Here is an 18751-nt window from a genome sequence, read left to right on the forward strand (position 1 = left end):
AAATAAATAACATAAACTAACAAGAAAGCAGGACCACAGAAAATAGGAACAATACAAGAGGCAGAAGAGAACTGCAAGAGAAGTACATTGAAAATCCGGAGACTATAAGAGAGAAGTGACTATTTTCCGAAACAAGATCATCTGGATATTAAAAAAAAGAAGAAGCAAAAAAAGGATGAATAAACTAAAAAGTATTTTATGACATAAAATCTCTAAAAAAATTACCTTCCTTGAAACCTTTCTCAGAAAGTTACCAGATATTATAGTCTACTAAAAACCAAAGAATAAACCAAGAAAGGCTTTCCTGGTGGCTCAGACAGTAGAGAATCTGCCTTCCCATGAAAGAGACTCCAGTTTAATCCCTGGGTCAAGAGGATCCCCTGGAGAAGGAAATGCCTACCCACTCTAGTATTCTTGCCTGGAGAACCCCATGGACAGAGGAGCCTGGTGGGTTACAGTCCATGGGGTCATGAAAGAGTCAGACATGGCTTAGCAACCAAACAACAACAAACCAAGAAAAATGATAAACAGCATGTATGGCTCTGGGGGTCAAACAGAGAAGAGTAGAGAGAGGTCTTTGGAGAGTAGCTACATATGAGAATCACGATCAAGCATTCTAGAAGGTGGTATGTATAACAAGAGGCTTGAGTTCTCTTAACTTGAACACCTTGGACTCTGACAATGGTAATCACACCTTCTTCTGATGCTTTCTGCCCTACTTTGTTTCTTTTTGACTTACACTGTATTTTTGTTACCTAGTACTTCACTCATGGCCACATGAGGTGTCTCATTTATTTCTCTAGTCACCAATTCTAACAAAGTTTAAGCTGTGCTTTCAAACCTGATTATTTTTTACCCAACACATGTCTTGTAAAATCCCTTCAAATCCCATACCCCATCAGGCACAACATTACATAACCAAAATCCATTGGCTCTCATACCCAACTCAGCAAAATAAAAGCCTGTCAGACAAATGACAGCCTCATGCATTCTTCTCAGAGGGATTCAATTGTTCTTGCCCTCACAAGAATATAAATGACAATCACCACCAATAACTGAATATTTACCATACGCCAGGTATAATTCCATGTGCTTTGCATGCAGAACATCTTTTAATCTTTTAAATAAATACCTGATGGGGAAGTTGAGGCTTTGAAAGGTTTAATAATTTACTCAAATTTACACACACTAAGTGGTGAACTGGGAATTCTGAATTCAGGATTCTGAATCTTGTACTTGTCCTCATGACCACATTAAACCAAATATTCCAATATCTAAAATCAAAGTGATCAATAACCCTCCAAAGTATCTCTCTTTTCCTTTTTATCTCATTTCTTCTCCCAATCTGTAGTACCTGTATCAGCCTAGTGTCCTGAAAAACTACCTGATACTCATCAATGCATTCCTTGTTCTCCTTTTCCAATCATTAACCAAACTTTGTTGTCTCCATCTATCCAACCAGGTCATCCCCATTTATATCATTCAGGACTCATATCAGGATATTGCCATGCCTTGGTGGAAAGGTTCAGGCAGCACTCGGAAATGTGGATCTTAAGCTCAGTTTTACAAGTGCAAGTTTGGAAGTTTGCATACTCAAAAATCATTTGTTCAGTGCTTCCAAAGTGTCATGCCCAATTTTAGGTCCTGGGTAGAGGTGATGTTTGAGGATATGAAAGAAGATGAAAGAGAGTATTCAGAGAAGAAAGGACTGAGATCATTGCTGGGTATGACTGACTTTGTTTTCAAATTCTTTCTCCTTTTCTTCCTTCTCTATTGCCATTCATTCCATCCACTCAATAATCATGTATTGACATCACTATATACCAGGGAGTATGTTCCAGGTTGAGTACACAGTAATGACTGAGTCAAGGTTCAGACCTTCAAGAAGTTAATAGATGCAAAATATATGTAAATAATAATTATAATGTGGTCAACAATGGTTCTATATAGCAATTGCTATGAAGCAGGAAACTATAGGTAAATCAAGGCTGTCTCCACTGATGTATGGCCATCCATTCTAGATCACAGGAGAAGCAAAGGTCAGGTTAACTCTAGTGCAATTGTACTGGATTACATACACATTCATTCACACAATGATAGTGGTACTTTGTATTTTCTCTCTTTTTTTTTTTTGAAAATTGAGATAACTTCCTTCCTTCCTTCCTCCTTCCCTCCCTCCCCTCTTTCTTTCTCTTTCTCTCTCCCTTTCCCCCTCTCCTTTCTTTTTTCTCTTCACTCCTCCATCCCTCACTTCCTTCCTTTTTTCCTTGTAACCTTGAGGTAAATTTCAGAAGCTGAAAATAAATACTCTTTCCATGAAAACATATCTAAATTAAAATTATTTTCCATGATTTCTAATGAGAAATTTAACTGTACTTTTTTTTTTTTTTTACCAAATCCTGTCCTTCAATAGTCTTTTTTTTTTAATTTTTTATCCCAGTAAACAGCCATCCTGTTCTTCCTTATGTTTAGGTTAAAATTGTTTTTCTCTACTCTCTCAATCTATGTATCTAGTCCATCAGCAAACACTGTTATCTCTACTTTCAAAATGTATACAAACTATGGCCATTTCTCCTCAGGTCCATGGCTAACAACCAAGTCCTAGCTCCACACTGAAACTGAATTATTACACTAGCCTCTAGATCACCTCTCATGTCTAGAGTGTAACTTACATTGCTTCTGTTGTTGATGTTGTTTAGTGGCTAAATCATGTCCAACTCTTTGGGACCCCATGGACTCTAGCCTACCAGGCTCCTCTGTCTACGGGATTTCCCAGGCATGAATAATGGAGTGGGTTGCCATCTTTTTTCTCCAGGGGGTCTTCCTGACCCAAGGATTGAACTCAAGTCTCCTGTACTGCACGTGGATTCTTTACCACTGAGCCACCAGGGAAGCCCCACATTGCTCTAGTCACTGTTTAAGATTCTCGGCCTCCTAATCTACCATAATGTAGAAGCCAATGCCTTTACAATGGTCAATTAGACCCTACCTGATTTGGCCTCCCAACACCAATTCAGCTGTGGCTCACAACACTCTTCCCCAGTCACTCTATTTCAGCCACCCTTCTGTCCCTTGAACACACACAAGGACTTTTGTACCTGTTCTTCCTTCTGTCTGGAACTTTCTTCTGCATGACATCTGAATGATTCATTCTCTTCCTGCCTTCAGGTTTTGTATATGTCTCTTCAGAGAGGTTTTCTCAGGATCCGCTATAGAAAATAGCCACCCACCCTATTCTTATCCTTTCCTCATCCTGCTTTATTTTCCCTTTGAGTACCAACCACTATCCAAAATTCTATATTCCAGGTGCAGAGAGATAAAATAAGTTGACAAATAAATGCAGAAAATGTCAAATACTTTGCTAAATGTTTCCTTGTTTAGTTTAGCTCTTCTGGTTCACAGAGCCCTACAATTAAAGAGAATTTTTCTCTTTCATGCTATGCTCAGAAACCTAGAGCACCTGACATGTCACAGGTGCTCAATAAATAAGAAATTAACGAATATAGACTTTATGTGTATTTATATAAAAACATGTTTTCTTAAATATAAATGATTATTTATGAAGAATATGAGCTTAATGTATGGCTATAATATTCAAAATATTTATTACCTAACATAATAATTGGAGAAGGCAATGGCACCCCACTCCAGTACTCTTGCCTGGAAAATCCCATGGATGGAGGAGCCTGGTAGGCTGCACTCCATGGGGTCGTGAAGAGTCGGACATGACTGAGCGACTTCACTTTCACTTTTCACTTTCATGCATTGGAGAAGGCAATGGCACCCCACTCCAGTACTCTTGCCTGGAGAATCCCAGGGACGGTGGGGCCTGGTGGGCTGCTGTCTATGGGGTCGCGCAGAGTCAGACACGACTGAAGCGACTTAGCAACAGCAGCAGCAACATAATAATTGCAGGTAATTTTAATAATAGGACCAGTTCTTACAAAAAGCACCATCCATTGAACATGCACTGGATTGACCACAAAGTTTATTCATGTTTCTCCATAAGACGTAATGGATAAACCTGAACAAACATTTTGGTCAACACAATATTTTGAAAAGATTGGTTTTCTGGGTGCCAGGTGAGCTAAATGAAAGAAGAAAACATTTAGCAAATTCATCCATAATTCTCATTTGTTCTCATTAAATGACAACTAATATTAAACCATGGGGGTGGTTTCACTCACATTTCTAATTAAGGGGTCTGCTTGTGTCCATCTGTCAGTGGGCTACAATCCTGGACAAGACTGAAAGTGATGACTTATTTACTGATAATCTGTTGTCTACTTTTATTGTTAATTCTCTTTGTACATAGAATTGAGATAGTGAAATTAGTTTAAATTAGAGTAAGATTAGGCAAAGGACTTTTTTAAAACCATACTCTGCCTTTTATTGTACGTGAATTTTACAAATCTGCCTCTTGCTGCATTGCAAGAGAGATTTTTATTGCTGAACTTGTATCAATGTATTCATGTTAGATTTGGTTTTAACTCTTTGTGATCTGGCTACCATGATCATAACTGGATAGAGAATTCTAGGAGCCTAAAGGAACCCAGGTCAAGTCCAAAACATAACTCTAATGGAGCACCAAGAAAGAGTCTCAGAATACCACTAAAATAAATCTCTCCTGCAGAAACAAAGTAATGAACAAAAGAGAAATTGAAGGACATGGTATATGCATTGGAAACTTTCTATTAGTAAGAAAAACATATCATTGGCCATGAAATAATTGCAGTGAAAGAAAACAAGGAGATGCAGTTGACAGTAATGCCTGGATGGGCTATTTTTTTCCCCAGAACATAGAGCTCAACTATATTAATTACTTTCTTTATCACCTATCGAACCAGTCAATTCTAAAGGAAATCAACCCTGAATATTCATTGGAAGGACTGATGCTGAAGCTGAAGCTCCAATACTTTGGCCATCTGATACAAAGAGCTGACTCACCATAAAAGACCCTGATGCTGGGAAAGATTGAGGGCAGCAAGAGAAGGGGGCAACAGAGGATGAGGTGGTTGGATGGCATCAGTGACTCAGTAGACATGAGTTTGAGCAAACTCTGGGAGATAGTGAAGGACAGGGAAGCCTGGCGTGCTGCAGTCCATGAGGTCGCAAAGTGAAAGTGAAGTCACTCAGTCATGTCCGACTCTTAGTGACCCCAAGAACTGTAGCCTACCAAGATTCTCTGTCCATGGGATTTTCCAGGCAAGAGTACCGGAGCGGGTTGCCATTTCCTTCTCCAGGGGTTCTTCCCAACCCAGGGATTGAACCTGGGTCTCCCACATTGTAGGCAGATGCTTTAACATCTGAGCCACCAGGGAAGTCACAAAGAGTTGGACAAAATGGAGCAACTGAATGACAACAAATCTGCTTATAGGATAGAGTTTTGAAAAATAGTCTATCTACTTTTCTCAGATATGTAAGCCAATCAGATATATATTGAGACCTGTAACATAAGAAGACTATTATAAGCCTATATACATGTAATATATATATATATGTATTATATATATTGGTTGGGTTGGCTGAAAATTTTCTTCAGGTTTTCCTATACAATGTTATAGAAAAACCCAAAGGAATTTTTTGGCCAACCCAACATTTTATATATATATATTTATATATAAAAAATATCTGTTTGGTAGGTTTGTGAGTTTTTTAACACCAGTCCAATTCTATTACTGAGTAAAGATCCCTCTGGATAGATCTCAACTTCAATCAAGGCTGGTGATTCTCAGCTAGAGAAAGATTATCCCCCATTGACAGTTCATCAAAATCCTAGATGCTGCTGCTGCTAAGTTGCTTCAGTCATGTCTGACTCTGTGCGACCCCACAGACGGCAGCCCACCAGGCTCCTCTGTCCCTGGGATTCTCCAGGCAAGAACACTGGAGTGCGTTGCCATTGCCTTCTCCGAAATCCTAGATGAAGTTTCCTTAAATATTCTCTACTATGGACCTGATTAAATTGCTGATGTTCTATAGCAGTTATTTCCAGTGTGGTCCCTGCAGCATCAGCATGTCTCTTCACGCCCTGTTCAAAAACCAAGAGTACCTGATATACAATAGATTTCAATAAACAATTAGTTGGTGAGTATAGACTATGTGTGTGTAGTGTAAACACCTGACAATTAGTTTTTCTGATGACAATGTAAGTGCTTGATATTGAGCTTTTGATTGCCAAGGCATCCACTTCAAAGACATCCATTTGGAATAAGCATATTACCAGCTACATAACTAAAGAGTCAGGCTGCCTCACCCATGCAAGTTACCTTTTTTAGAAAGCCTAGATAACTGAGAATTTGAGTTAGATAACTGAGAGTTTGCTTTTCTCTTCCAGCATTTAATTCCTACTCTTAACGCTTTAAATTAACCAACAGTGAACCCACAAAAACCTAGGTATCCCACCCTTGACCCTAATAAAGACAGAATCCCAAGTTTTCTCTCTCTCTACCTGTGACCTCACTAAGTGGTCCCAGGCATGCCTTGTACCTTCCAGGTTTAGAGCAATAAACCAAAGCTTTTTTTTTTTTTCTTCAAAGTTCCCTGATCGTTGTTGCTGAGACGCTTCTTGAAATAATAATAAAGAATCACAAGAGCCAATACAGTCACTACATTGACTCCACTCAAGAAGTATCTGTGGGGGCTCCCACGTTACTAAGGGACCAGGTGAGTGCCCCCAGCATTTCTAGCCAATAGCAACATTATTGATAAGCTGACTGACTCAAAACAGTGTATTACTGTGAAAGCATGTTTCCTTCGATATAAATGGTTGTTTATGAAGGATAGGAACTTAATTCACAGACATACTATTAAAAATATGTCTTCACAGTCTGACATAATAACTGCAGGTAATTTAAATAACAAAAACACTTTATACCTGGGAAATTCTTAAAAATCAAAGTTCTTGGGCCCCCCTAGATCCACAGAATCAGAAACTCTGGCTGTGGGTTCTAGTGACCTATGTTTCAACAAGCCCTGAAAGTAACTGTGATGCAGCGTGATGATGAATGTGTGTGATATCAAGCAACTCTACAAAAAAAGGTAACCCATTTACATTTTCATTTTAGATCCAGATGTCTATTCCCTAAGTGTAAACTCTAGGCTTCAGATTCAATTTTGCAGGAAGAATTAGTGGTCCTAAGTAGGGAGGGCAGTCTAATTGATCCATAACTGCCTTCTGTTGTACAACTTCACATTTTTCAACCAGAAGTTGAATGTTAACATGATCAAACTGATATCTCATTCTTGGCCCATCTGGCCCCAACAACAATACAATTATTCAGGAATGGAATCTTGCTCTCTCTCACAACCTCCATTCTCCACTCACACAGATCTCCTTGGCCACCAGTCATATGACAGACTAGACTTCTTTAAGTGTTCCATACTTCTGCATTCAATTCTTTAAGTTGTCTTTGCATGGACAATCTCAGATTAAATGTCACCTCTTTTCAAAAGGTTTTCCTTCTCTCCAAGCAATTAGTCATTTTTTCCATCTATGTTCTCATAGCACTTCTATTATATTAAAGGTCAAATTTTATTTTAATTATGTTATATCCTTACTCCTTCCTTCAGATGATAATCTGGAGAAGAAAAATCATGTTGAATTGTGCCTTTTTCAGTGTACAGTACTATGCCAGCTACAGAGTTGGCAATCAATAGATATTTGTTGAATGCTGAAAGGTTATTTTAGTAACCATATAGCTCCAGTGGGACAGTCCCAGAGTGCCAACTATTTTTTCCAAAATGAAAATAAATCTCTAAAGTCAATATATATTGTTTTACTAGAAAGTTATGTAGGGCCCTAAGACAGAATAAATCAGATAACTAATGCATTTGCCTATCAGCTACAGAGAATTATTTTTTGCCAGCAACAGTCATGCTAATTGGTAAATATTTACATTTGCCAGCTAAATATGCTTGCCACTGAAACCATTCCATACTGGTAGGTATTGCAATCAACAACTTCATTTCTGTCATAAGATATTTCAGAACATAGAGCAAAACATGTACACCTTCTAAAACTAGCTAGAATTATTAAGAGCTCTGTAACAGTGGATTGATAAAGAATAACATTTCTAAGAAATATGTGCAATGTAAACAATAAATTATTTGTCTTTCATTGAAAACAGTGAGAATGATCACAATCTCATTTTCCTTTCATTAACTGAATGATATCCTTTGTTACTTGGGTACTTTGCAAAGATTAGATTCGGGAAAACATTCAAGGGAATGGTTCTCAATGGATTAGACCATTAGCATAATCATCTCTATTGCAAACACTAGACACATCATTCTCGAAGTCATCTTAACATTTTGTGTAGATGTCACGGAGCCCACATGACACTAAAGCAATATCTTGCATTTCTCACCAAATTATTTTAAATCAATATTTAAATTATCTCTTACACATAATAATTTGTTAATGTGCAATGGAAATAAAAATCAATATTAATAAGTAACAGTATCCACAATTTACTGATGATATTAAAAATTAGATTATGTCACTCACTAAAATATAACATGTAAAAGGTTTAAAATTTAATGTATTAGAAATCACTTGGAAAGAATCAATTAAAAGTCCTCCTCAACAGTGATTAAGTTTGGGGGTTATTAAACATCCAAAGGTAGGTTAAAGTTTCTGTTGGTATTACAAGCATTAAATCTCTTCTCAAATTTTCAATGAACTCAAAATCCTTTTCTGCTTCCCATAAAACCTATCAATTGTGTGACGTGTCCCAAGAAAACTGCAGCATTTTGTAGATGGAGTCGTTGTCACAATAGTAACAAATATGGAAATATCATGGGGTTTAAAGTCCAGTTTCCTGGCTTCCAGCTTCGTCCCTTCCCTTTATCTTGAGTAAGCCACCTATCTCATTAGCTCATCCTGAATATTTACCTCATCCTGAATATTTACCTCATGAGGTCAGTACAGCAACTAACCATGAAAGCATATCTCAAGAGCATTATTAACATAAGGATATATGGGAACCAAAAAGTTCCTATTCTTCACTATTTCTGAAATGAGGATTTCTATAGTCTCCTGTACCAATATTCATCTCTCCAAAACAATCGTATCAAATAATTCTAGTGCTACCAAAGCCTTATATGAGCTTATTATCATGATCCAGAGACTTAGTTCACTGCCCTTCAATCTCGCTAGTGACCTAATTCTTCCTGATACCAACTAGGAGGGAGAAACAGAAAGCCAGGAGCATACTGGTTTGTGTCTGTTCATATTTATGGTGAACCTTCCATGACACAGCAGCTCTGCTCTATTACTTCTGATAGTCAGGCGCCTTGTACACGGTGGTGGTTTAGTCCTACTAAGTCATGTCAAGTCATGTCCTACTCTTGTGACCCCTTGGACTATAGCCCACCAGGCTTCTCTGTCCACGGGATTTTCCAGGTAAGCGTACTGAAATGGGTTGCCATTTCCTTCTCCTGGGGATCTTCCCAACTGAGGGATCGAACCCAGGTCTCCTGCATTGCAGGCAGATTCTTTACCGACTGAGCTACCAGGGAAGCCCCTCTTGTATTGTGGATATATATAAGCTTGTTAGTACATATACATTTAGAACTGACATAGTGGAAGTTCAGTTCAGTTCAGTTCAGTCGCTCAGTCGTGTCCGACTCTCCGCGACCCCATGAATCACAGCACGCCAAGTGGAAAGGTACATACAAATTGTTATCTCTTGCACTGAAACAATGTTTTTCCCCTATGTCTCAGTAACCTCCTTTTATATAATGAAACTGTTCAACTAATTTAAAATACATAACATGCTTACTGTGTGTGCCTGCATGTTTGTGAGTTTGTGTGTGTGTGTGAGTTTGTGTGTGTGTGTACTGAGGGCATGGATTGCCATAGGGAGTGTGGCAAGATGATGAAACATAAATATATGCTCTATTCTCTGTTCCATCCAAAGAGAATAGCCAAAACCATCTTAAAGAAAGAAACGAGCAGGCATCCAAAGAAGTGCCTAAATATGCTGTTCATTCCATTCAGGAAATATATTACATGACAGCAAAATTGGCAATATTTTGTTTTCTATTTATACCATTTTTAACATATGTTTTCTCATAAAGTAGAACTAGACATATAAGGAAAACAAGACTCAAAGAATTTGAATTTTAGGTGTACCTTTTTGACATGTCTTCAAGTGTGGATATAGTGATTTCTCCTAAGGCTCCATGGTACAGAGCTGTGTAAAGAAGCCTTGTTTACTGACTCACAATTTTAGTGTGAATTTGTACTATATCATGTTCATTATGCTGGCAAGATGGTAAATTATGCTAAATTCTTGGGAAAATATGTTGCTTCAGTTGGTTGTATCTCATGTTATTGTTATTGTGAGAGGGTGTATCTGGTGTTTTTGGCATGGGCATATACATTGCATGGGCTTTCCCTTGTGGCTCAGGAGTAAAGAATCCTCCTGCCACGCAGAAGACACGAGTTCAATCCCTGGGTTGGGAAGATCCCCTGGATAAGGAAATGGCAACCCATTCCAGTGTTCTTGCCTGGGAAATCCCATGGACAGAGGAGCCTGGTGGGCTACAGTCCATGGGGTTGCAAAGAGTTGGACGTGACTTAGTGACTAAGCACACATGCACATACATTGTGGCAATGAAGACATATGTGTCAATGAAGACATTATCATATCATAAACCTTTGAGAAGTTCACAGACAAAATCAATTATACAGTTTTGCTTCATGTAAGTCTAATACAAAGTTGTGTACTACTTTTAGAAAAACTACAGAAAGTGAAGTTAGAAGATGGAAAAAAGTTAATCGCTAAATCCAGCGTCGGATCAAACCCATGGTTTACATCTTTCAATTGATCTAGTAGTAAATATTTTACCCCACAAATTCCTTTTTCCTCTAATGCAAACATCAAGGAAGTTTTATGACAAAATTATTGGTGGTCATGATTTCAAAGGTGTTCAGTTCAGTTCAGTTGCTCAGTCGTGTCCGACTCTTTGCGACCCCATGAACCACAGCACGCCAGGCCTCCTTGTCCATCACCAACTCCCGGAGTTCACTCAAACTCATGTCCACAGAGTCAGTGATGCCATCCAGCCATCTCATTCTCGGTCATCCCCTTCTCCTCCCACCCCCAACCTTTCCCAGCATCAGAGTCTTTTCCAGTGAGTCAACTGGTCAAATGAGGTGGCCAAAGTATTGGAGTTTCAGCTTTAGCATCAGTCCTTCCAATGAACACCCAGGATTGGTCTCCTTTAGAATGGACTGGGTGTACTTTCCTTAAATGATTTTTTGAAAGAACTTGTGTGAATGCGCAATATTTTTATAATGTGAATTATATTTGTGGTACAGTAAATACTAAACATTTTTTAGGATTATAAAATAGCTATAAATTACAAGAAGAAAACATTTACCTTGAATTAATCTTACCTAGCAATGGCTTTGTGTTTATGTGGCGATAAATATTGTTTGCTTATCTTTATAGAATAGATGTGATAAATCACATTCTAGTAAAAATTTTGGGAACTGAAGGTTAATAGAAGACTTATTTTGAAAAAGAGATAGGGCCTATTTTAAAATGGTACTGGAAAAGTTAAAAAATCAGTTGGATTTACTACAAAGATACTTTAAGCTTCAAATGACACAAAATGATAAGGTTATATTTAATCACATTTTCCCCTTAAACTATCCCTTATGTAGCTTTACAAAATAACCAGAAACTACTTTGCTGTCTCCCTATACTTTACAGATATTTTACAAAGGTGTATATGCCTCACTGATAAACCTTTTTCCTCATCATATTCATCTTTATTGTTGTTGTATGTGCTCCTCTCTGTCCAATTTACCACACAGATGATAATGTTTCACTGCTTTTTCTTTCTTTTTAAAGCCTTCCTCAACTTTTTTTTCATTCAGAATGTCCACTTGTCTTAAATTTAGTATATATTTAATTATCTGTACTACTGACCAAACATATTTATTATACATATTTGGTGCACTAGTAATGATCAACAGGGTTACAAAGAAAACACACATTCTTGCCTTGCTCTCTGGTGTTCCTTCCTTTAGAGTCTCTCAATCAGTAGAGCTTGCTTCCTAAAGGTTTCTGGATTCACTCTAACTTGGTATTGCTTTCTCTGACTACCTAGAGACTACTTAGTGCTACTCCATTTAGCAATTATCCAACATCTCCCAAATATGTATGTTCCATGAGATCAGAAAATTCAACTTTAAACTAATTTCATGCCTCCTACAGGCATAGACTTCTGCTCAGTTTCAGGTAGCAGTGAAATAAATATATGTCAAATGACATATCTCACAGCTATGTTTATCTTTTGGTACCACCGAATAGCTTAAACTGAATCAATTAGCTTTCTCTTCTCATTATCTTCAAAAGCTAGATGCTTTTAAATTTAGTCATCCAACATGAAGTCATGGCAAGAAAGAAACCAGGTAACATGGAAAATATCTTTCAGATCTCTAAATGAAAAATCAACACACACACACACATACTCATATAAATTTTATCTCTAAATAGTTTCCCTCTATCTTTATAAATATATTTATTTATAATCCTGATACATAGCATATGCCCAAATATGAAGCTCAGACATTTAAAAGAATGGTGACTCTCCTGATCCAACTTTAATAGGTTCAGGGAGAACACTTATAAAATAACTGAAGTAAGTGGGAGTTGAATTTGGGGGTGGGCTATTTGTAAAAAAATTAGTAAACACATTCATGTGTGTGATTATTCCACAGCTTTTAAAATATGAGGGCTCCTTAGGGTAGGGAGTGCCTAAGACAGTGCTCACAATGTTTCACAGAATATAAGATATCAAACTATGTTTGTTTATTAGCACATGCATTATGGTAAACAACACATAGAAATGTCAATGTACAGAGACTGATGATCTATTTAGATTTGTGGAAATGAGAATTCACAATGTCTATCATGTTTACACCCCTTACTAAAATAAGTTAGTTTAAAATAGTTTAATTCAAAGATTCAGAGTACCTTATTATTATTATTACATACATTATTACTATGAAAAAAATCTCTTTATACTTTTGATTTGTTGATAGATTTGTTTGAAAGCTTTTATCTATTGTCTGCTACAAAGTTGTGAAATTTTCAATGAGGCCACTAGATACAGCAATTAAACCATACACAGTTACCTGATAAATATTCTCAGAATTATGAGTTCCTATCCTAAATATGGTTTCAGTGTGTCTGCCCTCTGATGCTCTCTTGCAACAAAAAGAATGAAGGGAAGGAGCCAAAGCAAAAACAGCACCCAGTTGTGGATGTGACTGGTGATAGAAGCAAGGTCCGATGCTGTAAAGAGCAATATTGCATAGGAACCTGGAATGTTAGGTCCATGAATCAAGGCAAACTGGAAGTGGTCAAACAGGAGATGGCAAATGTGAACATCGACATTCTAGGAATCAGCAAACTAAAACGGACTGGAATGGGTGAATTTAACTCAGATGACCATTATATCTACTACTGTGGACAAGAATACCTTAGAAGAAATGGAATAGCCATCATGGTCAACAAAAGAGTCTGAAATGCAGTACTTGGATGCAGTCTCAAAAACGACAGAATGATCTCTGTTCATTTCCAAGTCAAACCATTCAATATCACAGTAATCTAAGCCTATGCCCCAACTAGTAATTCTGAGGAAGCTGAAGTTGAATGGGTCTATGAAGACCTACAAGACCTTTTAAAACTAACACCCAAAAAAGATGTCCTTTTCATTATAGGGGACTGGAATGCAAAAGTAGGAAGTCAAGAAACACCTGGAGTAACAGGCAAATCTGGCCTTGGAGTAGGGAATGAAACAGGGCAAAGGCTAATAGAGTTCTGCCAAGAGAACACACTGGTCATAGCAAACACCCTCTTCCAACCACATAAGAGAAGACTCTATACATGGACATCACCATATGGTCAACACCGAAATCAGATTAATTATATTCTTTGCAGCCAAAGATGGAGAAGCTCTATATAGTCAGGAAAAACAAGACCAGGAGCTGACTGTGGCTCAGATCGTGAACACCTTATTGCCAAATTCAGACTTAAATTGAAGAAAATAGGGGAAACCACTAGACCACTCAGGTATGACCTAAATCAAATTCCTTATGATTATATGTGGAAGTGAGAAATAGATTTAAGGGACTAGATCTGATAGACAGAGTGCCTGATGAACAATGGACAGAGGTTCGTGACATTGTACAGGAGACGGGGATCAAGACCATCCCCATGGAAAAGAAATGCAAAAAAGCAAAATGGCTGTCTGAGGAGGCCTCACAAATAGCTGTGAAAAGAAGAGAAGTGAAAAGCAAAGGAGAAAAGGAAAGATATAAGCATCTGAATGCAGAGTTCCAAAGAATAGCAAAGAGAGATAAGAAAGCCTTCCTCAGCGATCAATGCAAAGAAACAGAGGAAAACAACAGAATGGGAAAGACTAGAGATCTCTTCAAGAAAATTAGAGATACCAAGGGAACTGTACAAAAAAGAGCTTCATGACCAAGATAATCACAATGGTGTGGTCACTCACCTAGAGCCAGACACCTTGGAATGTGAAGTCAAGTGGGCCTTAAAAAGCATCACTAAAAACAAATCTAGTGGAGGTGATGGAATTCCAGTTGAGCTATTTCAAATCCTGAAAGATGCTGCTGTGAAAGTGCTGCACTCAATATGCCAGCAAATTTGGAAAACTCAGCAGTGGCCACAGGACTGGAAAAGGTCAGTCTTCATTCCAATCCCAAAGAAAGGCAATGCCAAAGAATGCTCAAACTACCGCACAATTGCACTCATCTCACACGCTCGTAAAGTCATGCTCAAACTTCTCCAAGCCAGGCTTCAGCAATATGTGAACTGTGAACTTCCAGATGTTCAAGCTGATTTTAGAAAAGGCAGAGGAACCAGAGATCAAATTGCGAACATGTGCTGGATCATTGAAAAAGCAAGAGAGTTCCAGAAAACCATCTATTTCTGCTTCATTGACTATGCCAAAGCCTTTGACTGTGTGGATCACAATAAACTGTGGAACATTCTGAAAGAGATGGGAATACCAGACCACCTGACCTGCCTCTTGAGAAACCTGTATGCAGGTCAAAGCAACAGTTAGAACTGGACATGGAACAACAGACTGGTTCCAAATAGGAAAAGGAGTATGTCGAGGCTGTATATTGTCACCCTGCTTATTTAACTTATATGCAGAGTACATCAAGAGGAACGCTGGGCTGGAAGAAGCACAAGCTGGAATCAAGATTGCTGGGAGAAATATCAATAACCTCAGACATGCAGATGATACCACCCTTATGGCATAAAGTGAAGAGGAACTAAAAAACCTCTTGATGAAAGTGAAAGAGGAGAGTGAAAAGTTTGGCTTGAAGCTCAACATTCAGAAAACTAAGATCATGGCATCCAGTCCCATCACTTCATGGCAAATAAATGGGGAAACATTGGAAACAGTGTCAGACTTTATTTTTTGGGATTCCAAAATCACTGAAGATGGTGATTGCAGCCATGAAATTAAAAGACGCTTACTCCTTGGAAGGAAAGTTATGGCCAACCTAGACAGCATATTAAAAAGCAGAGACATTACTTTGCCAACCAAGGTCCGTCTAGTCAAGGCTATGGTTTTTCCCATGGTCATGTATGGATGTGAGAGTTGGACTGTGAAGAAAGCTGAGTGTCGAAGAATTGATGCTTTTGAACTGTGGTGTTGGAGAAGACTCTTGCGAGGTTCAACCAGTCCATCCTAAAGGAGATCAGTCCTGGGTGTTCATTGGAAGGACTGATGCTAAAGCTGAAACTCCAATACTTTGGCCACCTCATGCGAAGAGCTGACTCATTGGCAAAGACCCTGATGCTGGGAGGGATTGGGGACAGGAGTAGAAGGGGATAACAGAGGATGAGATGGCTGGATGGTATCACTGACTCGATGGAAATGGGTTTGAGTAAACTTCGGGAGTTGGTGATGGACAGGGAGGCCTGGCGTGCTGCAGTCCATGGGGTCACAAAGAGTTGGACACGACTGAGCGACTGAACTGAACTGATCCTAAATACTTCTGAGTTTATTTTTCATTTGTATTTGCTCTTTTTATATTATTTGCATGCCACTTACTTTAAAAATGTTGAGATTTTAAAAACATATTTCATTCCTATGTTTATTAAAGTTCTGTAATAACAACTTATTAAATACCTCAGCAAGTAAATATAAATAAAATTTGATTAGTTAAAATTCAGTAACTTTCCTTCTTGCCAATATACTAAAGAGTACCTGGTGCATTTCTGCTGTCAAATACCACAAAGAATGGATGGTACTCTAAAACCTTTTGAAGTAGTAAAGGGAACACTTTTTAGACTGCATCTCCCAGTAGATTTTTTGGATCTACTGCCAAGATTTTCACAAAGTGAAACAGGCTCAAGAAAAGAGTAATTTATAATATTAAGGGTGCCAAGCATTGTGCTAGAAATTCTCACACAGTGTGCCTCTTTTAATCATCACAATAACATGCAAAATAACCATTATCACCATTTTACTTCTCTTAAAGCCTTGCATATAGGATCCATATTTTATTAGCTTTATACTTCTATTATCTGTATTTGACTGATTATATAGGTGCACACACACACACAGACACACACACACAATAGAAAGATGAGGTAACTGACTTACAAAACATTTGACTGATTTGCCCAATCCACAGTTATTAAATATAAATCAAGTCTTTCTAATATTGAAACCCACAGCAAACCCCTTATATTTCATTCTTAATGGTAGCTTTCAAAGTAATAATATTTTACTCTATATTCATGTAAAAATTATCGAGAATTGTACTGTTGATCACGAGTTAGTTGCATTTGCAAAATAAATAAATATTAGGAGTATGGATTGATGTCTACATATAAAGAGAAGAAACTTATCATTGGGGCCTAATGGCCTATTCATTTTTCCTGTACTTTGTAAAGATCAAGAAGGACCAATAAAATGATTTGTTTTCAGAACAATAAAGATTTCTCCTATCTTCTTCTAGTGTATGACATATACCAGCTACTTGATGAAGATTGCTGACAAAATCCTCTGGTGACTTATGTTGTTGAAGAAATTAATATTGTGAAGAAGAATCAAAGATATGTTTTATCAAATTAAATAATTTCTCTTTACCACATATTCTGTTGCTTCTTCCTTAATTAAAAGTCAATATAATATTCCCAGATTTGCACAGTTAAAACAAAGACTATGAGAAAAACAATATGGACATTTAAATCACACAGATACACAGTTCATTTTGAAAAATCAGCATCATGTTTCAATAGAGGAGCAACAAAATATCCTTACCTTAGAAAATTGTGCATTTATCCATTTTGTGAATGTTTTCTTTTGAACATCTTCTCTTTCATCTACAACGTAAAAAGAAAAAATAAAGACAGAGAGCGTCAAGAAGCAACTTTGGATATCACTCATGTTTTACAAGTGAAATAAATTTGTAAATATACATTAGTGTTATTTTATATTTAGTAGTAAATTCACTGATAATGAAATTGAACATGAGTGATGTTGCTACTGAGCATCCAAACTAAAATGAAATCTGAAAAATAATTGATACAGTTAAGTCCATACTCATTCAAATACTATATAAAAGCATTAAAAAAGAGACTATTTATTAATAGTGGTGCTTCCCTGGTGACTCAGTGGTTAAGAATCTAATTGCCAATGCAGGAGATATGGGTTCGACCCTTGAAGTCTGGAAGATCCCTTCCAGAAGGAAATGGCAACCCACTCCAGTATCCTTGCCTGGGAGATCCCATGGACAGAGGAGCCTGGTGGGCTACTGTTCATGGGGTCACAAAAGAGTTGGACACAACTTAGTGACTAAACACCAACAAAACAACTATAATGAGTAGATGCTCCAGTAGAATCAAAAGAAATAATTGTCTGTTATTTCTTCCCAAAAACTATTCCTGAGCTTTTCCTCTTGCCCCATTCCCAGTCCATGAGGAAATTATTTTTCCCTCCTTTGTAATACCTGCATACTCTAACACAGGCCCCTAACATACCTTTTCCCATTATAGGAGAGGTTTCCTGGCGATCAGGAGCATGGCTTGCTTATCTCTGTACCCCAGAACCTAGCATATTGTCTGCACAAATTAAGAGCTCAGAAAATATTTGATCAATACGTGACTGCATTAGAGGAAGGGGGATCGTAAAACTACAAAATTTCTAGCACTTCTCTTCATCTAAAAGTCAGGAAATTTCAAATCAAAATGCAAATGATACTCTTCATGGATCATGTATACAAATATACTCAAAGGAAAAATCCCCAAGGACTTCTTACACCAAGAGATTAGGGTGGAAAATTATTAAGAAAGAGCTTCGCAGAATTCAAACTTCTAAAAATTATCTCTTTTTTCCAAAGCCGGAAGTTAGTATTGAGTCCAATGGACAGGAAAATCATCAATTGTGATTTATTAAAATGCTTTTTTGATGCTGAAGCTTATCTTGAAATTACTGTAAATGCAATCATATTAGTCAATGTTGAATAAATAAGTGTATGTGAGAGAGACTTAAAATTGAGACATTTCATATTTTATTTACATGGGTCAAAAGAACCCTTATTAAAATGCCCTCAGGAAATAACCTCATTTGCTCTTATATTATTTTTCAGTAGTCAATCTCCACTGCTTCTGAAAACAGATGATATACAGTAAAATATCACTTTCCTGTGACACACGTATCTATGCATTAAGAATGTCTGTTTATC

At 37.5% G+C, this 18751-nt stretch overlaps 1 protein-coding gene across 6 annotated transcripts in view; it reads right to left on the reverse strand.

Moving 5' to 3' along the window:
- The window catches only part of DMD (dystrophin), a 2246075-nt gene that overhangs the window by 2033395 nt on the left and 193929 nt on the right, over positions 1-18751 (reverse strand). For all 6 annotated transcript variants that reach the window (XM_055393453.2, XM_055393450.2, XM_055393451.2 and 3 more), the window contains exon 2: positions 17329-17390. In XM_055393453.2, the coding sequence (XP_055249428.2) occupies positions 17329-17390 (62 nt within the window). The remainder of the gene's footprint in view (positions 1-17328; positions 17391-18751) is intronic.

Source organism: Moschus berezovskii, chromosome X (genome assembly GCF_049115385.1).
Source record: "Moschus berezovskii isolate FMDL1 chromosome X, NW_MosBer_1.0, whole genome shotgun sequence".
NCBI lineage: Eukaryota > Metazoa > Chordata > Mammalia > Artiodactyla > Moschidae > Moschus > Moschus berezovskii.